This window comes from Stegodyphus dumicola, chromosome 6, assembly GCF_044657685.1.
Source record: "Stegodyphus dumicola isolate Sdum_Otavi_A_Nest chromosome 6, ASM4465768v1".
In the NCBI taxonomy this organism is placed as follows: Eukaryota; Metazoa; Arthropoda; class Arachnida; order Araneae; family Eresidae; genus Stegodyphus; species Stegodyphus dumicola.
This window is the reverse complement of record NC_140773.1, coordinates 188945043-188971349: the sequence shown is the minus strand read 5'-3', so window position 1 is coordinate 188971349 and position 26307 is coordinate 188945043. Positions and strand designations below refer to the sequence as shown.

The following is a 26307-nucleotide window of genomic DNA, read 5'->3' as shown; positions in this document are numbered from 1 at the left end:
TTTTAAATGCAGTCTTATTGTAGCTGTTAATAAATAAGGTGAGCACTTGACCCCGAAAGGAACTCGATTGTGTTGAAGAACTTGTAAGTTGGAATTACTGTGATCGAGATTTGACCCTTCTTCATTTATCCACAAAAACTTTAAAAAATCCCTATCTTCTTTAGCTAAGCCTACCTCTAAAAATGCACGCTGAATGTCGGCACAAAACGCAATTGAATGTACCCTGAGTTTAATGATAATCTTTAGCAAATCAGGATTTAAATTAGGTCCGCTTTCCAAACAATCATTAAGTGATAAATTTCCCTTACTTTCAGAAGAAGCGTCAAAAACTATTAGAACCTTTGTAGAATCCTTCTGCTCGCGCACTACCGCGTGATGAGGCATGTAATACCCCGTTTTCAAACTACTATTTAAATACGTATCTACCCGTTCCACTATACCATCTCTCAAGTGTTCATTAATTATCTCATTATATTTTAAATATAGCTCGCTATTTTTCTGAAACTTATTATTTAAAAATTGTAAACGCTGTTTCGCGATTTCATAATTGTTATTTAAACCTTCAACACCCTCTTTCCACAATAATCGAGTTTCATACCTTTTATTCTTGTAAGTTGTATTTCGTTCAAATGACTCTAAAATTTCTTTATCTGATAGAGATATTTCTTTATCCGAACTTATCCCAATTGCTTCTAATTCCCATAATTTTTTAACTCTTTCATAATCTAAGTCCTCATTTACAACGGTTATATGATTAACTCTTGCGTCCTTACACTTTGATCCTTCGTCCTTGCCTTGAATCACAAAACCGAAAGCGCTTTCTGTTGCGACTAATTTTTTACAAATCGTCACGTTTCGTTCTCCTAAAATTTCCCAAATATAATCCGAACCTATTAATACTTGAATTTCGTCATTTGTACCAGCATCTGCTAATTCTATTCCCTTCTCAAACGCTATCTGTCGTATCCACCGAGAAGGAACTTTTACTTGCCCTAGTGTTATAGAATCAATGACTATTGCGTTAATTTTTATCTTTTTATTGGGATGGTTTACATTTTGCAATACGATTTCTACGATGTCATACAAGCGCTCTTTTGCATCCAAATGTGAAAATGATAAGCGCTTCTTTATTAATAATTTTCAACCCCAGTGAATCAACCACTTCTCGTAAGATGAATGACTTTGTTGACCCTGAATCTAGCATACAACGTAATACCTTTTCGTTCCCCCTTTACACCTAACTGCTGCCGAAAACGTCTGTAAAAGAACGGAAGTCGGTAGTTTAATTTTGTTATTATTTTCATTACATAAGAGCGAAAGAGAAGCTTCAGGGATTGGCGTTTGTTTTGTCTGATTGGAAGTATCCGTCTCTAAATCTTTCGATGCGGCGTCACATATTAACGAATTATGTAAACCTTGGACATTGCACAGTCTGCATTTTTCATCTTTATGAGCACAGAAACGCCTTGGATGCCCTTTCGAAAAGCAAATAAAACATAAACCTCGATCCATTAATACCTTTCGGCGAGTCTTTAAATCAAGTGCGCAATCATGATTCATATGACAAGCAGATAAACAAAATATGCAGACATTTTGATTCTCTTTCTTAGGCGGGGTAGAGAACTTTCGATTTGGATTAAAATGTGATTTTTGAAAGTATTTAGAGGGAGTTTCGCTTTGACTAGTTAATACTGAAGCACCTTGCTTTTTCGTACTGTAAATATTTCTTTTAGAATGCATGTAAGATTTATTTTGATAACCTTGATGGGAACTTTTGTTTCGTATTGATGTTTCATTTACATCAAGATTCTTAGAACGCGCTAACATCATTGATGTTTCCCTACATTCCACTTCCGTTTTCAAGAACGTTAGTAGTTCATTAACATCGAAATTTTGTTTATCACTTCTTTTCCTAGTGAATTCTAGAGTTAAATTCTCGGGTATTAACTTTAACAAAATAGGGGATAATAAATGTCCATAAGAACCACTAGTAACATTTAAAGAATTTAAATTCCTTATTTGTATTTTTATATCGTCATAAAGCTTCCTCAAAGAAGCCGTATTTCCAGAATATTTTACAGGTTCTAAACTCAACAATTTATTCATATGCGCATTAATTAGCAGGTCATCTCTGCCGAAACGGTTTTTTAGTATATCAACAGCCACCGTATAGTTTTCACTAGTAAATGTTAATCCACTAATAGCATTTAAAGCTAAACCTCCCAAAAGCGATTTTAAATAACAAAACTTGTCAACCGAACTGAGACTTTCGTTTTGGTGAATGGAATTACTAAACTGATTCCAGAATTCAAGCCAAGAACAAGGATCACCGTAATATTTTGTAATCGTTCATTTTGGCAATTTTAAAGTATTAACTTCACAAGTTTTCAACTTCGCGGATATAGTTTCCTCACTAGAATTTCTAGATTCAACTTTACACGCGTTTTTTCTTAATTTTTCCTGAATTTTACATTTAAAACTTATAATTCTTTCCTGATATTCCTGCGCGGAAATTACTTCTGTTTCTAACTCCTGTTCCGTAATTATAAGTTTTTCAATCTCAGAATCGTATTGTTTCAACAACTGCGATTTTTCAAGTAACATTTCGAGTAATTCTTTTAATTTCTCATCCGCGGTTTCACCCTCTTCTAACAATGCAGAATCTATTTTACTCATCAACTTGGTAGTTAAGTTACGCGTCACCGTACGCAACTTCTTTGCCTTATTCATAGCCTCCATTTTACCATTAGATTCTATCAACTATAATAATCACCAAGATTTTTATTCAACAATTCTATTCAAAACTGGAAAAATGAAAAAGGGCCTACCTCGAATTTCTTCGCGTTAAATCCTGGCTTTTCAGTCATGAACTCACTAATTTTCTTCGTCCATTCTTCATCTCCACAAATCACGTCCGGGTCACCAGTAAAAATGTACGTATCCAAATGATCAGAAGGTTGTTGATGCGTGTTCCTTGATCTATTGCACCAAGATATTTTACTGTACATTTATTTACAATTTATTTACAAGTCGTATGCCACCTGGCATATTTACAAGCGTTATGCCTCCTGGCATGTACATGATAGACATATTCTGCCACCTGGCATGTGAATTGATACATCATATTAGTTTTCTGCCACCTGACAGATACGATGCAATTACCTCAATTAGCGGTAATACGCCCGACATTTTGGCGTGTCCGCTTCCCTTACGTTCTGTAACGCAACTAACTTTTTGTGCGGTGCGCCCTCTGGGCACAAATCACCGCAATCACCGAGGAGGCCAAAACAATCTGTATTGAAACCATAAACTGTACAAAAACTGGAGGCGGAAGGTGTTTGTTAGTAGTGAACGCCTGCCTGAACTTGTATTTTATCCCGTAGGAACTTAAAAAAAAGTTTTGTTTCCTCTGTGTCCGAGGAAAACAAAATCTGGAGGCGGAAGGAGTTAGTCTGTAAAGAACGCTCCTGAACTCTACTAGAAAGACCTATGATGCTCTCGAATAGAGAGACTCCTCACACTACGAGGACTATAATTCATTTTAACACCTATTTTAAAGATTTGTGAATGACAACGACTTAACTGAGAATTACGCATGCGTAAGAGATGAGATTTCTAGATGATTTCGGACGCCTGTCAGTGAGAGAGAGAGTTTGGGAAGCTCCGCCAGCGAGCTGATGTGTGAGACTTTGTTTGTCGAGTGATGACGAGTACCATCTTCGTTAATGTCTCTGATTGTGTCACCAGCTCGGATATCTACTAAAGTTTTCTAAATGTATTAATGTTGTATCTGTGATATGTTGTGTTATTAAAAAGTGATGCATCTCCACTATCAGTGTTGATTCCGTTCCCACTGAAGCATCCACGACGTCACAATATGTAGGTAATATGAGTTACTTAATATGTATGCTTAATATGAAGCTTATTTATACTACTTATGTTATTAGTTACATATTCTACTTATACTACATAAATGTAGTATAAGTAGCAAAAGATTAATTTATGTTTTAATTTCCACAGGTATAAAGATGGTCAGCTGAAAACATTTTTCGTGGGTGGGCCAAATTCTAGAAAAGACTTTCATATGGAAGAAGGAGAAGAGGTAAGGAAAGATACTAATTAAATATGTATATTTCGCTATGTTTTTAGAAATCTTTATGAAAAGCATAATGCATATCCAATTCGTTTTAAAATGTAGATTTATTTACCTTTATACCAAAATTCCGTTTATCCTTATGCAGCTTACTCGTTTTCTGTGATATACGATCATTGTCTCCTCCCCTTGCCCCCTCCCCCCAGTACTTTCTTTTGTGCTTTTCCTTGTAGCAATACAGCACATCATGAATCTATCGGTGAATCAGTTTGCTACTTTCAGTTCCATCGAAGTTTATAAATCCAGTCGAAGTTTATAAGTAGTTTGTTCAGTCTTTCAACACTGAAAAGATTTCCTGGATCTGTTGCGAAGCATACACATACGTTGCTTTAATATGTTAACCAGATCTCTTACCCCTTCTCGAACGGTATGTTTATTGATTCTTGCATATTTCTTCTGATTACTTAACTGAAGCTTGATTAAGATCCAGTAATATTAATTTCATAAAAATCTACGTCTAATTAATGTCTCAACGCAACGAACTCCCAAGCGCGATGAACGAATTATTTTCACATAACTTGTATTTTCATTCACATGCTTCAGTACTTTCAAATGAATTCTGCTGAATTTCATCTAATGAAATTTAATTAGCTTTCATGTCTTATATTTCGCACTCCATGCTAAGAGGAATTCAGGCCTTTCCTGTAGAAGACCTTCGCACAAGAATGTCATATAAATGGTGGATTTTCACAAGAATTTTACATAATCTTCGAAATTTTATTAAATATATCTCTGAAATATTAAATTCCAATCTTCTTATTTTTTAGCTACAAGCACATTATTTATCTCTCATAATTTAAAAATTTCATTTTCAGCTTCACAAGGGATTTTATTTGATACTTCCAAAATTGTGTCATATCTTCTTTACAATTCATTTAAATGAAAAAGGCTGATGTGTACACCACATCACTTCTTTGTAAGGAATAATAAATTATACACACTTTTTCCTACATTTCATTTAAATTTATTTCCTCGAATTTCATTAAAGATGTATTTCTCATTCAATTAATTCAGTTCCCACTTCGCGGCAATGCAAAAATACATAAAAACTCAAAACATTTTCCTTTAAAACTGGAAGATATAGAAAAACATAAAGTAATAAAACACGAAATACATTTAAAACAATTTAAAAAAGTGTTTACAATTAAAATTAGAGCTTCTACACAAAAACAAGCAATTTAGCTAGTAGGTAGATATTTCGGTGGATAAAACTAAAACTTTCTTTTTTGTTCCCACTCGGCAAAAAAGCAAAAAGACACTAAAAGTGCAGAAAGACGTAATTCACTATTCTGCTAAGTTTCAAATGTAAACAAATATGGCTGCTATAGTAAAAAAATAGAGTTACCTGCACTTAAACAACTTTTAAGTTGTTGATAATTCTACAAATATGGCATGCAGATTAACTAAAGGCATAGAAACCTTAAGCGGAAGATAAGAACAACATAATTCAATCATTTTTAAAGCAAAAAATGCGCAACTTACCAACATATAAGAATGAAAAAAACTGAGCTCACTGAGCCGAGTAACTCGCAATTTGTAAAAAAAAAAATTAGGATCACCCTGTATACATGAATGGAGGCTTGCTGTCTTTACATTTTGCCAGGGGCCTATAACTGGTTATCTGCCAAATATAGTGAGATATATCCAAAGAAATAATATATCAGCAACATCATAAAATCTAAGCAAAAATTTAAAATCCATAATACGCGTTTCCATAAAATGGCAGACAAACTGTTTTACAAGCAGCAGCCGCAAAAGCGAAGCAAATAATAAAAATAGAAAAAACAACATACAAAAAAGAAGTTGTTAGAAAATTAGTTTGCTTGAAAAAAAAGTTTTTTTTTTTTTTGTTTTTGTTTTTTTGTTTTGTTTTGTTTCGTTTTGTTTTGTTTTTTGTTTTCCCCTCTCCTTCTACATACAGCCAGTCACATAGAGTTCAGGACTGTAAAACCGATCTTACTCAAAATGAAGAGAGTGATTTGTCCGTCAACTGAAGATTACAAGTAGCTGAGAGCTGCTGCTATGAATACAGAAATTATTAAAATTTTTTGATGAATTTGATTCGAGATAATTTTCAAGATTAATATCTATTATCACCACTACCTCCAAACATTTCATACATTTATGGTGTTCCAACCTTTTCTCTTACAGCTAAGTGTGTGGTACCCCGAGAACTGGTAAGCGAATAATCGCTTTAGCTCAGGAAACGGAAACGTTAACTCTAGAAGGGTTAAATACACTTTATTTCTCAAAATAAGTATCTATAGTCGGTTCCTGTCTTAGAGCTTACAGCAAAGCCTCCACTTGGGCTTGAACTCAAAAGTATTGAGAAATCAAACTTAACTAATGCTTAACTCAAAAGATATAGCCCAAGGTATCAAAATTCTAAGGAGTTGGCTTCAAAATGTTAACTAAGTGGCGAAGCTCAAGGGCTTGAAATACGGCCTAGCATACAGTCTGTCTATCATAAGAAAAGCTCTCGCCAGTTAGTCTGCAGCTGTCTGTTGCCGTAGAAATGAGCCTGGACCCATTTTCCGTAGGGATGTCTCGAAGACGAATGATAAACTGTTTTCCCCTCAGCCAAAAGTCGCCAAAAACAACATAACAATAAAGCATTCCTTGGTTCACCCCTATTTGGAATATACTAGCCCTGTTGCTATAGTGACCGCCACCCGCTAGACCCTGTGGCGGGCTGTTCTTCTCGTAGACAGACAGTAGTAATAGCTTAGAGAGAGTGCAGGCAAGTGGCAAACGCGCACTAGTCAGAATCTCTGACTCTCTAACGAAGTTAGTGAAACTTCGACTTATATCCTCATTTACATTAACCGCGATTCTAAAAACACACTCTGGCAGGAAATTAGGAGCTGAAATTAAGAGAGACAGGAAAGTAACTAAAGATAACTGTTAAAAACTTAGTATAAACCTTACACATTGTTATCCATTAAGTTCGAAAAGGCTTGAGCTTACAGAGTCAAAATAGAGGATTTCAACCAAACATTCTCTCCAGTTTTAAGTCTCGTACTTCTAAAAATTGAACATACGTTGTCATCTTTGATTCTCCGTAATAAAAGAATGAATTATGTCGAAGCATATTTCTCAGGTGATACACCTAGCCTAAAGTTTCAGGAATTGGGAAATATTACATTGGAATTTGAAAGTGTAATTTCGAATTTTCGTAGTGGTAAAATCTTTACTTTTTTTAGAAATCGATATTCCCAGAGACATTTCACTCGAGAATTTCAATAAAATACAGTAAAAAACCTGTGACAAAATGAAAATGAATAATCTTAGCCGCAACAAAGAAATTAAATCGGCAGCTGTTTTGAGCATATTCAAAGAAAGGTGTGACGTACTAAAACAGGACAAAAAATATATATGCATATATGAAACATTTATTATTCATATCACATTATAATATTTTATAAATAAGTTATTTTCATTATGGCATTTAAGATGCTTCTTCGTGAATATAAAATGACACACATTATGTCAGAACTGAATTTTATGCACCCGAAACATAGCAAAAATTTTGAAAAACATCTCACTTTTAGCTTATTAGATCTTATATTGCTAGCTGATGCAATGATACTTAACATCTAGGATTATGCAAAAGGAATCAATATAAAATTATTAATGATGAATTAAATATAGCATTAACTTCTAAAATTTATAAAATATGAAAAATTATGATACAATATTATAAAATTTCCGATATTTTTAATATAAAATAATCATAGGAGGAAACGTTTCATTTGCTTGATGTAAAATTTGTATTTAGGTTTCTGAAATATTTTAACGTTAATTTTAATGTCTTAAATTGAAATTCAACATGTTGTTACGGATTTGGTATTTAAATAGTTCATGTTAGTAGAATTATAAATAAAATTGTTTTATTCCCCGTGCAGTGCAACGCGTGACGAATATTAAAAGAAAGCTAAGCCGGAAAATTAAAAATACAAGAGCACGTACATTTAACATTTAAAAAATAAATCTCTTTTTAATTTCGAGGAATTGCTAGAACAATCTCTCGCGTGATTTAAAAAGCTTATAAAAAGGACGAAAACTTCTCAATTCGTTATTTAGTTAGTTGTTGTTTTAAGAGTTTGTTTAGAAAACTGCTCTTGTTGACTGTAGCGAATTCGCAGATTAGCTTTCTCTAGCTGCTTTGAATTAAGTTCTTTTGAACGTTTGAGTAGATAACTACTGTGATACTACGTAAAAAATATCTACTGTGAGATATTGTACAACTTTCTTTGTTTTATTTGTGCTGACAATAATAAATGTTGATTCATTTTTTTTTCATCGGACTTGTGCATTCAATTCATAACGAACCCGTGCGCACGCAACAATATTATATTAGTCAAATGCTTTTCAGACTCTTTTTACTGAACATGCATCACAAGCTCTCTTCATATTCCAGTGAAAATGTATGATCTAAGTTATAACATGCATCAAAGACACGCATGTAACCTAAATGGTAAAGTGTAATCTAACGCAGTGTTTCTGAAACTTCTTAATTTCGCACCTCTCGTATATGTATCTTCCATTTACACAGCTACTCTGAAAAAAGGAAAACAAAATTAGGCATTCTTAGAACAAAATAATGTAAAGAACAAAACCAAATAATTTATAAATAACTAACAAAATAATATTGTAAATATATAAAATTATCAACAAATAATTTTAACTATGAACAAATTCGTAATTTCAGGAACATATTTTAAATTACACAATCAGCAAAAATGTGCTTGCAAACTTTCAGCGATCCACCAAAATCTGTCTTCCAAGCAAAAAGGAGGTTGCGACTGAAAATCTTTTTCTCTAAGGTATGATCAGATGAGGAATAAATATAACCATGTTCCTTGCCGACAGGTTTGTACTTTACATTAGCAGTCAAAAGCTTATTGCATATATGTGTGTAAGCATTATGTTATATCGATGCTGAAACATGAAAAATAGGCAATATTCTCGTCGATTTCTAGACTTACGGAATACACGTCGAGCGTGCATTCAGTGACACCACAAAGGTATGCGAAAAAGAGGGAGAAAATACTGTATCACTCATCTTATCCATGTTTTATAAAAGATCATAATGTATATGGATAACATATTGCCTGCCAGTTGCAATTAAAATAGTTTCTTTGTGAAAGGAGTTATTGGTTTTCGCTAATTCAGACATACATCTTACCGCCTAGGCTAAATTTTGTTATTCTCTGCCTCTTTTTTAAATTTGGTTGAGAAAAATTAAAAAATAAGAAATTGCTACACACAAACATTATTTTGAAAATTTTTATAGCTTTCTTTTTGTTATTTTCATGCAAATATTAAGTTCCGATTTCCAAATATTCTTCTGTGTTATCATACTATTTAACAATCCTATTTCACTGTAATCTTCTCTTAAAAAGCTTCCAAAGAGATGACTTTTTTATCTGCAAAGTATACTATAGAATGATCTTTAACCTTTCCAAACTCTTGATTATGCAATACGGATTTAATAAACTTCACTTATGTTGCAGACACATCAGCTGAACTCCTATTTCTAAGGCACAATGTTTCGTTTTCCTATTAAGTAACACAAAAAATGCATTTGATAATTTTCAGAAACTTAGTTCAGAAAAATAATTCAGAAACTCGAGAAGTTTTCTTAATGTAAAACAAAAGAGCGAACCGTGTTTGAGCTCATCTAAGGTTCTTTTCCTGAGCTGTGTATCTAGCATTAGCTATTGAAGAGTTCTCTACTAAAGAGATATTTATATTTTGGACATATTTTCGTTTTAAATATGATAATTTTTGAAGTGATAAATTAATTTCAAAAAGGTTAAAAATAATCCCGTAATTTACATCAAGTTTTCACTGTGTTTTATAAGAAATGCAATTTACATATATTCATAAGAAGAATATTTTCTTAATAGCATTATGCCTTGTTTAGCTCTAGAAATTTGTGTTATTACTTACTCGATAAATTTAAAGAACTAAGCATGTAAGCAATTTCTTGTGATGAAATCTCATTTCAGTGTGCAGCAAAGCAGAAGGTGATTATTCATGAGTCAAACTTAACTTAATAACTTAAATAAAGTTACCAATGTTTATTCTCTCCTTAGTATTCAGTTTCTTCTCGTAAGTTCTTTCCTGTTTTAAATTCAGTTTGTAGATTTTTAAGGCTCTGCTCTGAATATTATGATGTAGCAAGGCAAAATTAAGGGTGAATTACTTGTTACAGAGTTTTAAGATCCAGTTTCAACTCTGTTTTGACCGACACTGTACGCTCCTACTGCGATGGTTTTGATCTTCAATATATGAACGAATTAAAGATTACTGAAAAAAACATTTGAAGTTATACTCGAAGATAATTATTTGAAAAGAGACTGCAAATAAATACTTCAAAATAGATATTCCTGGGAAACCAGAACAGATTTAACATCTGGCAATCTGTTTTTTTTTTTTTTTTTTTTTTTTTTTTTTAAATAAAATTAAATAGATTTATCTCCTTTAAGACTTATATAAATATACTGACACTGAAATTTCTTGGCTTGTCAAACAATTCCTTGTGCGATATTTTTCATCCTTTTATTTCATACAAAAATGTTTTAATGAGGTTATTGTGCCTAAAATGTGATAGCAAAGCGGTAAATTTGTTAAATTTCAATATCATTTTAATCTCAATATGCAAAACTAATATGCATCGTCCAATATACATCGTCCAATGAGATACAAACTCATCCATAGCAATTTTGTGAAATTCCTGTTCTCGGAATTTTAGAAATTCCTTGACGGCATTTCCGAAGCTACATCACTGTTGAACTGCCTTTCCATGGATTTATTAACCACACACAGTGGTTGGTATCTGAGCAACAAGTTTAATTCGTTCCATGACTGAGCTTATAAAGCCGATCTGATAGCATCCTGAAATAGTTTTTCCCCATTGAAATACATTTAAATACATTCAATCCTTTTAAGAGCACCAAATAGGTCAATTTTTCTGCTCTGTGTTTTTAAAAATTCACTGTATTGCGTAGAAAACTAATAATAACTTTATACAACACTAGTAAAAGTAGCCGATGCCAGTAAGTTAGGTTGAAAGTAATGTATTATTTTACTCATGACATCAGTTGAAAATTCGTATACTAGCATATTACACGTCATAAGTAATATGATGCGTCATTTTAATGCACAAAATATGCCAAAGAAAGAAAGTATTTAATACACGTACCACAACTGGCTATGTAGTCATAGAATCATATGGTATATATGCCCATATGACATACGGAAGTGCCATCTAGGAGAGCAAAAATAAAAACAAATAAATCATTATTTTGAGCAATATGGAACCCGCATAAAAATTTTGATAGAAAATAAACTAATTCTCTCTCATTATATCAGAAGCAAAGGCACGCAGCCATTGTTGCTAATATATCACTATTGCCATTGTTGCTGATATCAGCACTATTACCACTCAGTAAAAATGAGAACGAAAATTAGCGTTTTAAGCGTTTTTAATTGATAGCTTTGATTTTAGCTAATTTTTGTTTTGGAAAAAAGTGGAAGTCGACATTTTTCCAGGACCCAGAAAAGAATTGTAGAAAGTTCGAAGGCGATAGTTATAGATTTGGATTATTTAATTATGATAACTCACACGAGGGCTATGCCTTCGTGTGGGACTTTCTAAGAGAAACTGGCTCGTATACACGTTACACATGGGGAAAACCACGAAAACGCCCATTCAGCCAGCCCATTCGCGGGATTTGAACCTCAGACCGAACTACCAGTGTTCAATGTCTTTACCGCTCGGTCGCTGGTGGGCCCAGTTATAGTAATGACTAAATTATTACCTAAGAAACAAACACACAGACTTTTTCATATATAAGACAAACCAGCAAAAGCGAATGTAAAGAAATGAAATGGGTTTTAAAGTTTAATTCTTGTACTTTCACGCCTTCATTCTCCTTTATTGATAATTTTTCCCTTCTCCTCCATAATTTTTGCACTTTCATCTAAAGCGCGTTTCAATAGGAGTTAACCCAATCATCTTTGTTTTATTTCCATTTACGAGTGTTTCTGAAATGTGTTAAATAATTGTCATTAAACAGCTTTTTGCCATATTTTGTAATATTTCTGAATATAATAACCCCAATAAACTTGACAACTGCCTCTCACTTTGCAGAATGTCCTTAATTATCTTTGCTGCTAACTTTCAAAAATCATATGAACGGATTCGCCATTCTGCCTCATTTTGCTTTGATTTACTTGTGTTTCATATTTTGATATCGCTCTTACCCATAATTCCTCCACTGGTTCAGTGATGAGATGGCTCTAGTAATTTTCTTTTACACTTTTTTTTAATTTACCGATGTGCTGTGCAAGATATTTCCTCTATCCTTAAATTTCTTTCACCATTTTTGGTGTAATTTTAAGCACATCCGGCTGGAAACTCGGAAGCCCGGAGTTCCAATCCCGTTAAAGGCCTTGCTCATTTTTTATGTTTCTTACTTCGGCAAACTTAAAAATTCTAAAGAGTCGTCCGAATAAAAATGTGCCGGACGATAATTGCCATCACCCAGATCTGGCGACTGGATCTCTGCCTCCGCAGCAACTCTTTCAATTTGAGAGAATATATGGTTTGTCTTCCTCCTTACTAAGTGGCTTCGTTGTGTAACTGGAAAGTAGGCAAGAAGTCTGGAGTTCGAATACCGGTGAGGGAAATGCATATATTTTATGCTATAGTTCTTGCTTCGACAATCTTAACGACACTTGCTTATTCTTGTCCAGGCTTTCTTATCTTATCTAATCATTATTTCCTATCTTGTCTATTTGCGGTTTTGCAGCTGAAGATGGTGGTTCGGTAAAACCATCGAAACTAGTACTGTGAAAATGTTGTAAATATAAAGCTGATTTTTGTTGTTTGACTTCTGAATTAGTAATCTTAACGATTCTATAGCGTTACATAAAACATAAGAAACAAGTTCTTTCCAGATGATGTGTAGTACAGCATTCCACTCTATGCCTTTTCGTAACAGCTATCTCTCATTACTCTTCTACATCGAAACCCCATAAATATAGCAGTATATCCTGTGCTTGTACATACCTGTTATGCTGCTATATTTCAATAAAGAAAATACAATTTATTTGGCTTAAACGCCCTTAGATTCTTTTTCTTCCCTTCCTTTAAACATAAATCCAATAAATATTTACTTAAATATAATATTATAAATATTATTTTCTTGTTAATTATTATAACTTGAGATTTCTTTACAGTAGCCAGGATTTTATGGCTTTATCCATTTATTCAAATTAATTATAAAATGCTTATAATTATTGCATAAATGTGCGTAAAATGTCGACAAAACTTGGTTATAACCATCTAAAATACGTGAATTTCCTACGCAAACATAATTAAATATATTAACGCTGTCGTGTGGAGCATCACGGAATTCAAGAAAACTTTGGGATCTGTATGAAATTATCGTAGCGTATTCCAATTTTGAGCAAGCGGAATTCGAATGAGATAATTGGAATACAAGGACTTGCTTGTTGTCGAGCCAAGAAGGTTCTGACCTGACGAGATATCCTAGCATATGTAAATTTGCTGCCTTAATAAATGAATCCGCTTCCCTTTGAAGAACACTACATTCCTAGTTACATGTGCTGTTAATCTTTTCTATGCGCTAACAAGGTTGGTGTATGAAATAGCCACAAAAATCCTGAAGTTAATATTTTGATTGCTTACATTCTAACAGTCCTCTATTTACCGTATTTATCGGCGTGCAACGCGCACTTTTTAAACAAAGAATAAGATCTAAATTTACAGATGCGCGTTATATTCTGGATATAATATAAAAATCAAAGATTTAAACGCACGGTTCTGGAGTTTAGGAAAAATGCATTTCATTTACATACAGACATATGGAAGCAGTTTAAATTTATTAAATGCATTTTTTTAAAATATTAATATTAAATTCAATAAAATATTAAGTAAATGGTTAGTAATGAGTTATTTATTTCCAGAGACAGTGGCGTAGGAAGCGGGTGCGGTGGGTGCGACGCGCATCGTGTACCAGCTCCAAGAAGGGGAAAATTGCGAGTTTTGCCTTTTTGTTACGTAAAATAAAATGTTAAGCAATTTACGTGGGTTTTTACAATCGCTAATTGCAACAAATTTCGGGGGAACGATGAGATGCTGTAATGATTTAGTATTATTGTGTAGTGCGTTGGGGGAAAGGGGTATTCTGTCCGGTTTCTGGTGCTCAAGTGGTGTCTGGTTTCTGGTGCTCAACAGTGCTGGTGCTCAAATAAACAAACAAGTAGTCTTTGTGACTTATCGTCTCACCCCTGCCACAAATATTCTCCCAAACCGTTCTGTGCAACAAAGCCATATTTTAACCCAAACATCATAATAGCCCCGTGTTGTACATATGTGGTGCACGGGGAGTATGTATGTTCTCAAAGGAAAACATCATAATAATATAGTCAGCGCGGAAACGTTTTAAGCAGTGAGATGGGCAGACACTGTGCGTTTCCTGTAGAACCAAGCAAAAAAGTAGGCTGTCTCAATCTAGCACTAACTCGTTACTTTACGATCTACCAGCGTACGGCATTAGCTCGGCATTCCACTATCTAAAAAGTTTCCACACTGACCTTATCTCATTAGAAACAAAGTTTAGCTTGGAAAAATTCTAAAAAGATTCTTAAGAAGAATTTTCTGATCGGGGGGCAAAAAAATAACTATAAATCGTATAACTGGTTTTTTATGCATGAAAGCGCGTCCTCAAACGGTTACTTCTTGTTAAGTGTCTAGCAATGAAATATACACTTTCTCAGCCATTACATATTTCATCAGATTTGGCATCTAAAGTTACCTTTTCTTCCCTAAAGCATGGTCTCACCTTAGAAGGTCATTACTTTAATAGCAATGAAGAAGTTCAGAAAACGGAAATTAGAAATTTAAACGGTGTTGCAAAAGATGAATTCTACTAGGGAATCAAATAAATGAACTTACATAGATTTTATCGTGGATGTTTCCAACGTTTTAGGGCTTTAGAAAGTTTAGGCCGGAAATATATCTTGACATTTTAACGGACCTATTCCGTGCAGGATTGTTTAGCCTGAATTAGTTGTTGGACACAAGTGCATTTCTGTAGCAGGATCCCCTCCTATTACTATGAGCAAATACCGAAAGTTGTGTCTGTGGAGGCATTGGTAAACTAGACCATTACTTGACCCAATGCCCTCTAACCGCACAGTGGCATGTGCAGCTTCCGGAACAGGCAATTTCTCATAAGTGTTATCTGATCATTTCGCATCAAAATATGCAAGATAATGAAGAAACTGGAGTAATTGGGAACAGATTTGTACAGTGTGGATAGTTCCCTGTCAATCTCTCTTCTCTCTCTCTCTTTTTTTTAACTGTATATATTATGAAACATGTATGTACTGCGGCCCACTGTATATATTATAAAACATGTATGTATTATGGCCAATGGAAATTATAATGAACTATGTATGTATTATGTAACAGGCTCAATATATTATGAACTATGTAAGCAACTATGAACTATGTAAGCGCGTATTATTAAATATCTATGTATTATGAACTACTTGTATATAAGCATTTACTATGAATTATGTAACTATGTAAGCATATATTATGAACTATGTAATTATAAGCATATATTATGAACTATGTAAGCATGTATACAGATCAATGTTTGCCCTTATAGGGCCCTTGAGGTGTTGCCCCAGATAGTTGCGGAACCTGGACTACACTCGAATAGTCTAAGTAAGCCGCACGGGTGTCCAGATTCTGCTCTCAACTGTCAACTGTAGCAGGATGTTTTCAACCATGGAAGATGCACAGAGCAATCATTCTCATTTTAAGAAAAGAGAATATGAAAACTTCAGACATTATTCAACATCTGCGAGGAGTATTCCATTCTTACATTTGAGAAAACATTTACGAGGCATACGATAAGGAAGCTTAAATATAATACCATAAGAAGAGCAAAAATAGACACCGAGAAAGTTCTTTGATGATGGCTTAAAAAATTCTTTTCAGTTGAGAGTGTATTTAATTAAATGGGGTTTATGTTAAAAAACTGCATAGTAGTAATGATCAAAATTGACAAATTAAGTAAAACATTACTTAAATTCCTAAAACTTTGAAAACGTCTGACGTATATTAGAAGTAGTACAAAAATATTTACTAAAACAATTCAACTGTTGCAATTTGAACAGATCTGAGGAAAATAGTAAAAAAATTACTATATTTGAAAACATTCGGGGATTTCTTTGCTTAATATAGCGACGCTGAATAAAAAAACATAAAATTATTTAATCAATCAACATAAAAGTCAGTCTTCATCAGAATTCCAGTTAGCACAAGCAAATGATGGATTGTTTCCTCTCACACATTTAACATGTGCCCACACTTTGCAAACTAAGCATTGCCCTCATTATCTTCATCAGAGTTCTTGTAAGCACTTTCGCAAGGAGGAATTTTTTTTTTTTTTTTTGTTTCAGAATCTGTATCTAAATTCAAATTCTTTTCTTCATTCGTTTTAACTCTTCTTTCTCTTTTTGTATTTTTTTAACTTTCACTTCTTTTCCGTTTATTAAGTATCTCTTCATATTCTTTCTCCAGTGCTTCTTCTTCAGGTATGTCAGTTAGGATGGCAGATTTCCTTTTACATCGGTCTCTGTTAGACAGGTTCTGTGGTAAATCCTTAACGAAAGGTCTGAACTTTAAGGAAGAATAATCGATTTCTATATTCTAAGAAAGAAACCTAAAGTAAGAAAAACCTCTAACAACATGAAACAATATCTCGGGGCAAGTTGTTACATTTTACAAATTACTCCGATGTTTTGTTTCAACCTGCTCCGTCCGAATATATATATATTAGTAAAAAATAATGCAACATATTATAACATAATACATGCACAAAATAAACAGGGTAAAACTGTTTTTAAAAAGATCAAATAACTATAGATCAAAATTTATATTTATTAAAATTATTTATTAAGTCATTTTTTGCCCATTAACTACTTATGACAGAGCACGTGCGAGCGATCTCTCAGTAACCGTTTCAGGGAAGGGAGGGGTGTTGAGTGCGCTTACGTAACAGGCCCGGTCATAGAATCATGTTTAGGGAAAATTCTGATCGAAAATTTTAAAAGCCAATGCTATACTTGCGTGTTACTACTTAACCCTGTTGTAGTTTTAGACCTTAGCTCCACTACATACCGTTACATGTTACTATTTAATACGCAAAATAAATAAAGTTTTTATTCTGTCTGGTCATTAACGATTCTTAGAAGTATTTAAACATGTTTTTTTACTTTCCATGCGTACCTCTTACTTGGCTTAGAATTTAACCTAAAAACCTTTAAAACAAGTCATCACGACTTAATGTTGCATCACCAGCAGCTTGTTAAACAGTTTTTGTGCACTTTATCATCATTTTTGTTTCAAAAGATTTACTTTATATCTTCTGGAGTTCCTTTTCTCGCAGTGCCATTTGGATAAATTAAATGGAGCACTTCGTTGAAAGCTTTTTCAAAATACTTGTTAACCGAAGAATGCGGTACCTCAGTATCATTTTCTGAAAAAAAGAAACCAACTATTAGGTACTTTCTAAGAGAGTCCTTACGTATGAAGCCCATTATAATTTATATTTATAAAATGCGAGCTTATTTTACGCATGCTTGAATCCTGGCTCTTTTCTTAAAATATGTTTATGGGAACAATTAAGCCTTTTTTAATACCAGATGTGTTAAAAAACATATTTATAACGAGTTTTCTCATGTTTCTTCAGCACCTAGCAACACATAAACAACCTTAGAAGTTTTTAATTTGTCTTATAAGTCGGTTCATCGTGAATTCATATGCATAAGAAAATGCAGAACAAAAACATTTGTATTCACGTACAGTTCCGTGACGTACAGTTCATCTCCGTGAACAGTTGAAAACAGCAAGACAAAATCTGCTTCAAAGTATTCCACCTTGTGTGATGGTATACTTTTACCCGTGTTTTTATAGCTTCTAAAAGCATTGCTGCAAGCCTTCTTTTTCGCAGTTATCCGTTATATGTTCTACTCAGCCGTTTTTGTTGACACAAATACATGCTGTTCAGATTTTATATCATTCGTAAAAATATCTGAAAATCGCTAGTGGCTATATTACATGACTAGGCAGAATATAGAAGCAACTTAGTGTAACTTTTGGCAGAAACTTCTACTGAAATAAAAAATCATAGGCTGACATTTTTGGTAAGAAATTATGTTGCAATTAAAAATGAGTTGGCACTGCTGCATTTGATAAGTTGTCAGATTTTACAAGAATTTTTTTAATTAAAATTTGATGAGCTGCTATTGCTGTAATAAAAATCGATGAGCTAGGTGTTTTGGCAAGACATTCTACTGCAATTAAAAATTGATCAGCTGGCATTTTGGAGGAACTTCTATTTCAATTCAAAATCGGTATGCTTCATTAAAAATCGATAAACTGGCATTTCAGGCAAGGAATTCTATTGTAATTAAAAATAGATGGGTTGGCATTGCTAATTAAAAGTCTATGATCTGGCGTTTTTGGCAAAAACTTCTTTTACGATTAAAAATCGATGAGCTGGCAAAAGTGTTTGAAGAAATTACGAACTCCACTTTGTCACAGACCATATTATTTAAAACGCGTGGAGGAGGATGGTAGGGTGAGATGGTGGGATGTTTTTCAGGGTTACAGCCGAAAACATAGCGGCAAAAACATCGCGGACGAAAACGTCGCGGAGAAAACAACGCAGAGCGAAAACGTCGTGCTACAAAACATCGTGGGAGAAAACATCGCAACGAGAAAACATCGCAGTTCTAAAACATCGTGGTACAAAACATCGTCGTCGAAAACAAAGCGGTTCAAAAACTTCGCAGTTTAAAAACATCGTCCTCGAAAATATCGTGGTAAAAAATAAAGTATCTACAAATCATCGCATGACGATAACATCGCAGACATGCTTCTTTCAGGCTTTAATAACTGTAAATGGATATTCCCATATTGATTTGTGATCGCAAGATGGAAAGAAGGAAAATTTTTACTTTCATACTTTTTATTAACAAATAAATTTTTGCTGAGAAAATAAGAATGAAACTTAAGCATAGAAAATTAATGCAACTTATAGCACTTAATAGAATTTTAAACCGACATAGTTAACTAACAAAGGCCATTAATAAATCATTTTTATAAAGTTTTTACTCGTAATTTTTCATGAGAAGTATAATCTATAATTTGCATTTAATTTTTATGCTTAATTTCCTTCTTACTTTTTCAGCAAACATTTATTAGTTAATAAAATATGTGAAAATAAAAATTATCCTTCTTTACATACTGCGCTCACAAATCATTATGGAAATATCCATTTACAATAATTAAAACCTGAAAAAAGCATGTCTGCGAAGTTATCGTCATGCGATGATTTGTAGATACTTTATTTTTTACCACGATATTTTCGATGACGATGTTTCTAAACTGCGAAGTTTTTGAACCGCTTTATTTTCGACGACAATGTTTTGTAGCACGATGTTTTAGAACTGCGATGTTTTCTCTTTGCGATGTTTTCTCCCACGATGTTTTGTAGCACGACGTTTTCGCCTTGCGTTGTTTTCTCCGCGACGTTTTCGTCCGCGATATTTTTGCCGCGATGTTATCGGCGGACACCGTTTTTCAGACTAGTATAAATTTAACTACGTCATGGAAGACACAAATCTTGATCTTTTGGATCCATTTATGATCTAAGGTGTACTAAGGAAAGCAGAGTATTCAGAATTCTGATGAACCACCTAGATGCATTAGTTTTTTTTTTTTTTTTTTTTTTTTTTTTTTTTTAAATATGAAGTACGCAGTTCCGAAGTAAGATAAATTGTAAATCAAAATATACGAAGGCTATATCACGTTTATTGTTGGACTATGTATATACTAAGCTAGACTATCTAGCTATAAGCTAGCTTGATCGATACAAACTGATGTGATTGAAATTAAACTAGTACTATTATACGACACATTAGATTGAAACTACGTGTTCGATACGACTGTGTATATATTCTCATGCCCTTACCTCTAACCACAATAATTAAAGCTACTCTTTGGTTCTCGTATATGGCAATGTGTTACTATTATCAACGAGTTGATATTTTCTGTCTTCAACATGCTACAATTATTTCCAATCTACAATAAACTGCAAATATTTCGAATTGTTTTGCAGAATAGTTGCGCTTACACAGTATAATGCAAGCATGCTCTATTTTTGTTACTCATAGTCAATATTATGTTTACAGCTATTTTATTTCATTTTAATTTACTTTTATATTTTTCTTTCTTTTGTAGCTTCCTGACAAATTGTAAAAAAAAAATAAAACTTTCATATTAATGTTATTTTCGCTGTCATCGATGAAAATTATCTCTAACAATATCTCTAAAATTTTTTGAGATACCTATATCTACTTTTGTCACCGTACTAGTTGACCTGTACCATGTTGGCTTTTCAAAATGTTTTGTTCTCATGATGTACAGAATAAAGTTATATGAAGCTTCAAATGTACAGCATAAAATTATATGAAGTAAACATTTACGAGTACATGAGGTGACTCAAAATGTTCTAAAAAGGGAATCCTTCACCATAAAAATAATCCCTTCAAAGTAACCGTGTATAGGACTGAAATCCTTAATAATCGAAAATAAGATTCGTTTAAATTTCTCATCTCTAAGAGTTGTAGAATTCATAAACTTTGAAAATTGAAAAGATAATTCTTCAGTCCGCTATTGTTGGAGAAATTCCAGAAATTAAACTCTTTTTCTTTGTCAAACGATCGAGACACTTGAGTTCTCAAGCATTCTTCACGAATACCTTAACTTACCAATCATTTAGCCATTTCATCATCAACAGCATTGCAATTGTACAGAATTCATCACGGGTAGCGACCGAGGATCATGGGTATCAGTAGGGAAGAAAACGCAGACAACCAAGCCTTATGCAGAATCGAACAAACAATCTGGAGTTCGAACTAGACTTTAGTATCCACTAGACCATCAAGAGCTGCAGAAATTTAATGTTAGGATCTACAGTATAAAAAAGTACTTTTCAAAGTTTATTTGTTTAAAATTATCTTAAAACGTGTACCCAAGAATTTCACCATAGAGTATTTATTTAGTGTTGCAGTTTTGCTCAAATATTTAGTAACGCTGCCATTCTATTAAAGGCAAAATAATACTACAAATACAATAGACTAATGAGTCTGAACAGCTATTCAGTTACTGAAGTTAAAGGGTATAATATGTTATTCAATCTCAGTTAGCAACTGGTAAGGATTTTAAGTTTTACTAACGTTTACTTTATTTTAAAACTTTGCTGTCCTCTCTGATTTTCCATTTCCGGCCAGAATAAGCTCGAATAGGAATATTATGTTAATGAGTTGCAAACTGTAAAGGTATTTAACAAGTTTGTTTTTTCCAAGAGAAGAGACAGATTTCTTGCTGCCTTGCCACGCGCGTGCTTTTCAGTCAGTTCATGTCTGCCTTTAAGGCCAGAACTTAGTTCTCGCTGATATAGTAAGACGTAGTGTAGTATTTTGCATTTCGCTCACTATCTGCGTAGCGTCAAAACGCCAATCTTCGCGTTAATAGTTTCTGTACAGAATTTAAGTTTAATTCTTATTTAGTTAAGTTAGTTATTTCTTATTTTTTACGTTTTAGACCAAAAGTATTGATCTGTGTATCCCGAAGTGCGGGAGCGCCTTATACACTGTGAGAAATAAAGGGTAAAGTTAACCCTTCTTATTTGCGTTGTGTTTCCTAACCACACACGAGAATACTTTGAGTAAGCTCTCTGCTTCCATTCAGGATTACCAAATGTTCCCCAAGGCAATTAGAAGGAATAGCAATTCTGACAAACTCATCTTCACAAATAATTACTTGACGCAATTTCCTTGAATATAAAGTTAAATAATTGAGTTTTAACCACAACATATTCCCGTTTATGAATTTCTGATTGAAATTAGGTAAATATAGATCAAATGAAATTTGTTCAGAGAGAACTCGGTTAGCTTATAACTGCCTGAAATTTCCATACCGGTTTTTTAGAAATCCAATATTAATTCTAAATTCAGTTTATTTCCTTATATTTTAGTAAAATACCTTAAAAATTTATAATTCGGACTGATTTCCAATTCAAATGAAAATATACGAGCCCATTACTAGTACTACAAAAGTATCTTTATTTTCGTCGGGAGGGCTTTGTCCCTGAAAGACTATTGTTTTCGTTTTGCGATTTTGCGTTGATTCGCTATAAATGTCCGTTTCACTTTTCAAACTGTTGCCACCAAATGTTAGAGCACTTATATTTGAAGAAATTAAATAATGAAAAATCTGCATAAATGCATGTATATTTCTCGCATTGTGATAAAACAACGGTACATAGAGCCATCGAATTTTGAATGACGTAATCCTCCCACGAATATGGGCATGTGGAAGACCAAATTTGAAATTTGGAATTTGTTTTATTATCAGTTTCATATTTTGTAAAACTTTAATGACTTTTTGAGTAACAAACTCAACGATTTAAAAGCGAGCAATGGCAACACTCTATGGGGGGAAAAAAAACTTTTTGTCTCCAGCGCGCGGAACTGTAAATTCTAAGCATATGCTCATTTTAAAATTATTTTGCGATATTGCTGTTGAATTGAATTTTTTATGGTTTAAGTGCAAAGAACGTGATATTTAATAAATAAAGGTCACACACAAACCGTTAGAGAAACGCCCCTTTGAACGTAATTTAAAATCTGAAACCTTTCAGATTTTTATTCATTTTTTTAAGTACCGATTAAACAAAGATTGAGCGCTATACATTTACACAAAAGAGTAAAACTGGAGCTTATTATCCATTTTTCCCTTTTACGTCCACTGATGCAAAAATATTTGAAGATAAATACTATGTTTCCGTAGAGAAAGTTAGTTGAAAACAAATTTAAAGGAGGAAATGTAACACTAATGATTTCGAAACATATGAAAAAGAGATTAAAAATCTAATCTTAATTACAAATTATTTTGATTCTAATTTAAACCATTCTGAAAATATATTGAAAAACAGGAATTAATAAAAATAAAATCCGAGACTTGTTCTTTGATGTTCGAAACCTGTTTAATTTAAATGATGGGATACATGTAAATACATTTTACCCCATTCATTCAATACAAAGTATTTGATTGTAAATTATTTAGTTTAGGATTGATATTAAAATATTATAGATAATTACTGTATATCATAAGAAATATTTTTATTTAATTTTATTACTTGAAAGTAATGACACAAATCTGTTTACTTTTTTAATTAAGATGAAAATAAAAAGAGATTGTAAAATCATTTATACATAATTTCGGTTTAAAACATTATTGAATAGTAATTCAAACAAAAGATTTGAACATTATGTCGATTTTTGGAAATTTGGTATTACAGTACAATTGCAACTGCGAAAGAAATGCATCATTAAAAGTTGTTTTATGTACGCCTGGTTATCGGTAAAGCTCATAGTGCACGGACATCCAAAATCCACGTTGGGGTATCGAACTGAAAATAAGTCTAATATGCGGTGTGGTCCCCTTTCATAGCCAGACACGTCGCGTAGCGTGACGTCATATTTGACAAGAAGCAACTGAGGAGTCCCTGTGGCAATCGATCCTAATCCAACACAAAGCAATTTATAACTCCGCAATGATTCTCGGAGGAAGATGGCGAGATAAAATTGCCCTCCCAAGAGCATCCCATACATGCTCTATCAAGTTTAATTGGAAAGAAACCCGGCTGTTCAGTCCATGCGGAGAATATCCTCACTTTCCAGGTAACCGTCGACCAGCAGAGCCCTGTGTGGACACGCGTTTTCCTTCATTAACAGGAAATCAGGGCAAACTGCACCCCTGAAAAATCGAGCACAAGAACCTGAAAAGTCGAAAGTATCCTCTCTATATCCCACAGCAATCAGCGATCCTTTGTCAAACGCTTGCAGAATTATGCGGAGGTCCATTTTAATGCCTTCCCAATCCATTACACTTCCACCACCGTAATGATCCTTTATCCTGATTAGGGAAGAATAGTATGGTGTTTCAGTCTCTCTCCAGATGCAGGTACGCCGAGAATCAATGTTCAGGCTGAATCTCGACTCATCTGTAAAATGCATGGTGCTCCACTGAAGTCTGGTCCAAAGCGCAGGTACTCAATATTTTTCGCGATTACAGTACTACTTCCTTTACTTCGTACAAGAAAGCCAAAAAAAAAAAAAAAAAAAAAAAAAAAAAAAAAAAAACAGAAATTAATTTAAGCATATTTTATTAATTAATTATGTATAATAAATAGTGGAAAATTTTTTATAGTTCATTTTCTTTTAAAATTTCTTTTTCAGCTTAATATAAAAACAGTTTAATTTCCATCAGCAGTACACCGAATTTCGTTGACAATGAAATATTTTACACTCATGTCCATAAATTAAGGATAATTCGGAGTCACACGGAAATCGAACTCTAAAATAAAATATCACCTATAAAATCACTACACACGTTTTCAAGAACCATATGCAAATTTCAGGAAGTAACCAGATGACACCGATGGTACGTCACAATGACGAGAGTGTAAGAGAGTGATCTATAAGGAGTACAGGTAAAGAAGTAAAATTGTTCGTAGGCGCTTTATAAGCATTTCAGTGCAATAACCGAATCGTTATGACACAAAAGACGCATTTGGAGGATTTTTGACGTGGTAGAATTATCGGCCGTCTGGAATGTGGGCGTAACCAACTGGAAATATCAGACGAACTTGGAATTGCCCAGAGTGTCATCTCCAGGCTTTGCAACGATTCCAAGATGATGGCAATGTGATAGACGTTACAGCACAGGTCGCCCCAAAGTTACAACGCCGAATGAGGACCGGTATTTGGCAGTTACTGCCAAAAGAAACAGGCGGAGCACAGCCTCAAACCTGTCTCGTCAGCTTTCTTCAGCCAATGGTACAATAATTTCAAGGCAGACCGTTTACAGACGCTTAGGGCAGATTGGTCTATATGGTCGTAAACCTATCAGATGCGTTCCACTTAGTGCAACTCACTGTCGCCTGCGGTTAGCCTGGAGTAGAGAGCATGCATTGTGGACACCGCAACAGTGGGCTTGTGTGATGTTTTCCGACGAGTCCAGGTTTAGCTTGCAGTCTGATTCTCGCCGGATTTTCATATGGAGAGCTCCAGGTACCCGTTACCACCAAGAAAACATCATTGAACGACACCGTTACGGTCGTGCAGGAGTGCTCGTTTGGGGTGGAATTATTCTGGGTTCCAGAACAGACCTGCACGTTCAAATTGGAACCATGACAAGCCAAATCTATCGGGACGTCATTCTGAAACAACATGTACGTTTGTTTCGGGGTGCCATGGGCGCACAATTTGTGTTTATGGATGACAACGCCCGTCCTCACCGTGCAAACATCGTAATCGAATGCCTTCAATCGGAGGATATCACCCGTATGGACTGGCCAGCATTCTCACTGGACTTGAATCCAGTAGAGTACGTGTGGGACATGCTTGGCCGACGAGTGGCAGCCCGTCAACCTGCTCCTACATGTCTACCGGATTTTTGGAGAGCATTGCTTTTTGAGTGGTGTAATATCCCCCAAGATCAGATCGATAATTTGATACTCAGCATGCCTATGCGTTGTACCGACTGTATTGCATCGTCTGGGAGACATACAATGTATTAACAATCATACCAACCATGTAATACTGGTTTTTTGTAAATAAGTTTTTTTTTTTTGTAATTTTCTCCAGGGAGAAAAAATCGCTAATTTTTTTTAATAATATCAAACATATGGCATCTTTTTTTGCTCTTTAGCTTTTTTTTAATAAATAAGCTTTACAAATAAGTCGAATTTGTTTTGCTTCTAACTCTTCCTTTGCCTGATTTTGCATTATCCTTAATTTATGGACATGAGTGTACATATTCATATAGGAATTATTTAACACTTACTGAAACTCTTTCTAATCTATTTCTGCTATATTTCTTTCTAAAAAGCAAAATCATCTGCATTACATTTTATGGATTGGAATTTAATTAATTAAATCCCCTTTTTAAGAGTTAGAAATTTATT

The 26307-nt window shown here is 33.8% G+C and overlaps 1 protein-coding gene across 2 annotated transcripts in view; it reads left to right on the top strand.

Moving 5' to 3' along the window:
* The window catches only part of LOC118185478 (3-hydroxyanthranilate 3,4-dioxygenase-like), a 168951-nt gene that overhangs the window by 39271 nt on the left and 103373 nt on the right, over positions 1-26307 (top strand). For both annotated transcript variants that reach the window (XM_085819276.1, XM_085819275.1), the window contains exon 2: positions 4021-4102. In XM_085819276.1, the coding sequence (XP_085675402.1) occupies positions 4021-4102 (82 nt within the window). The remainder of the gene's footprint in view (positions 1-4020; positions 4103-26307) is intronic.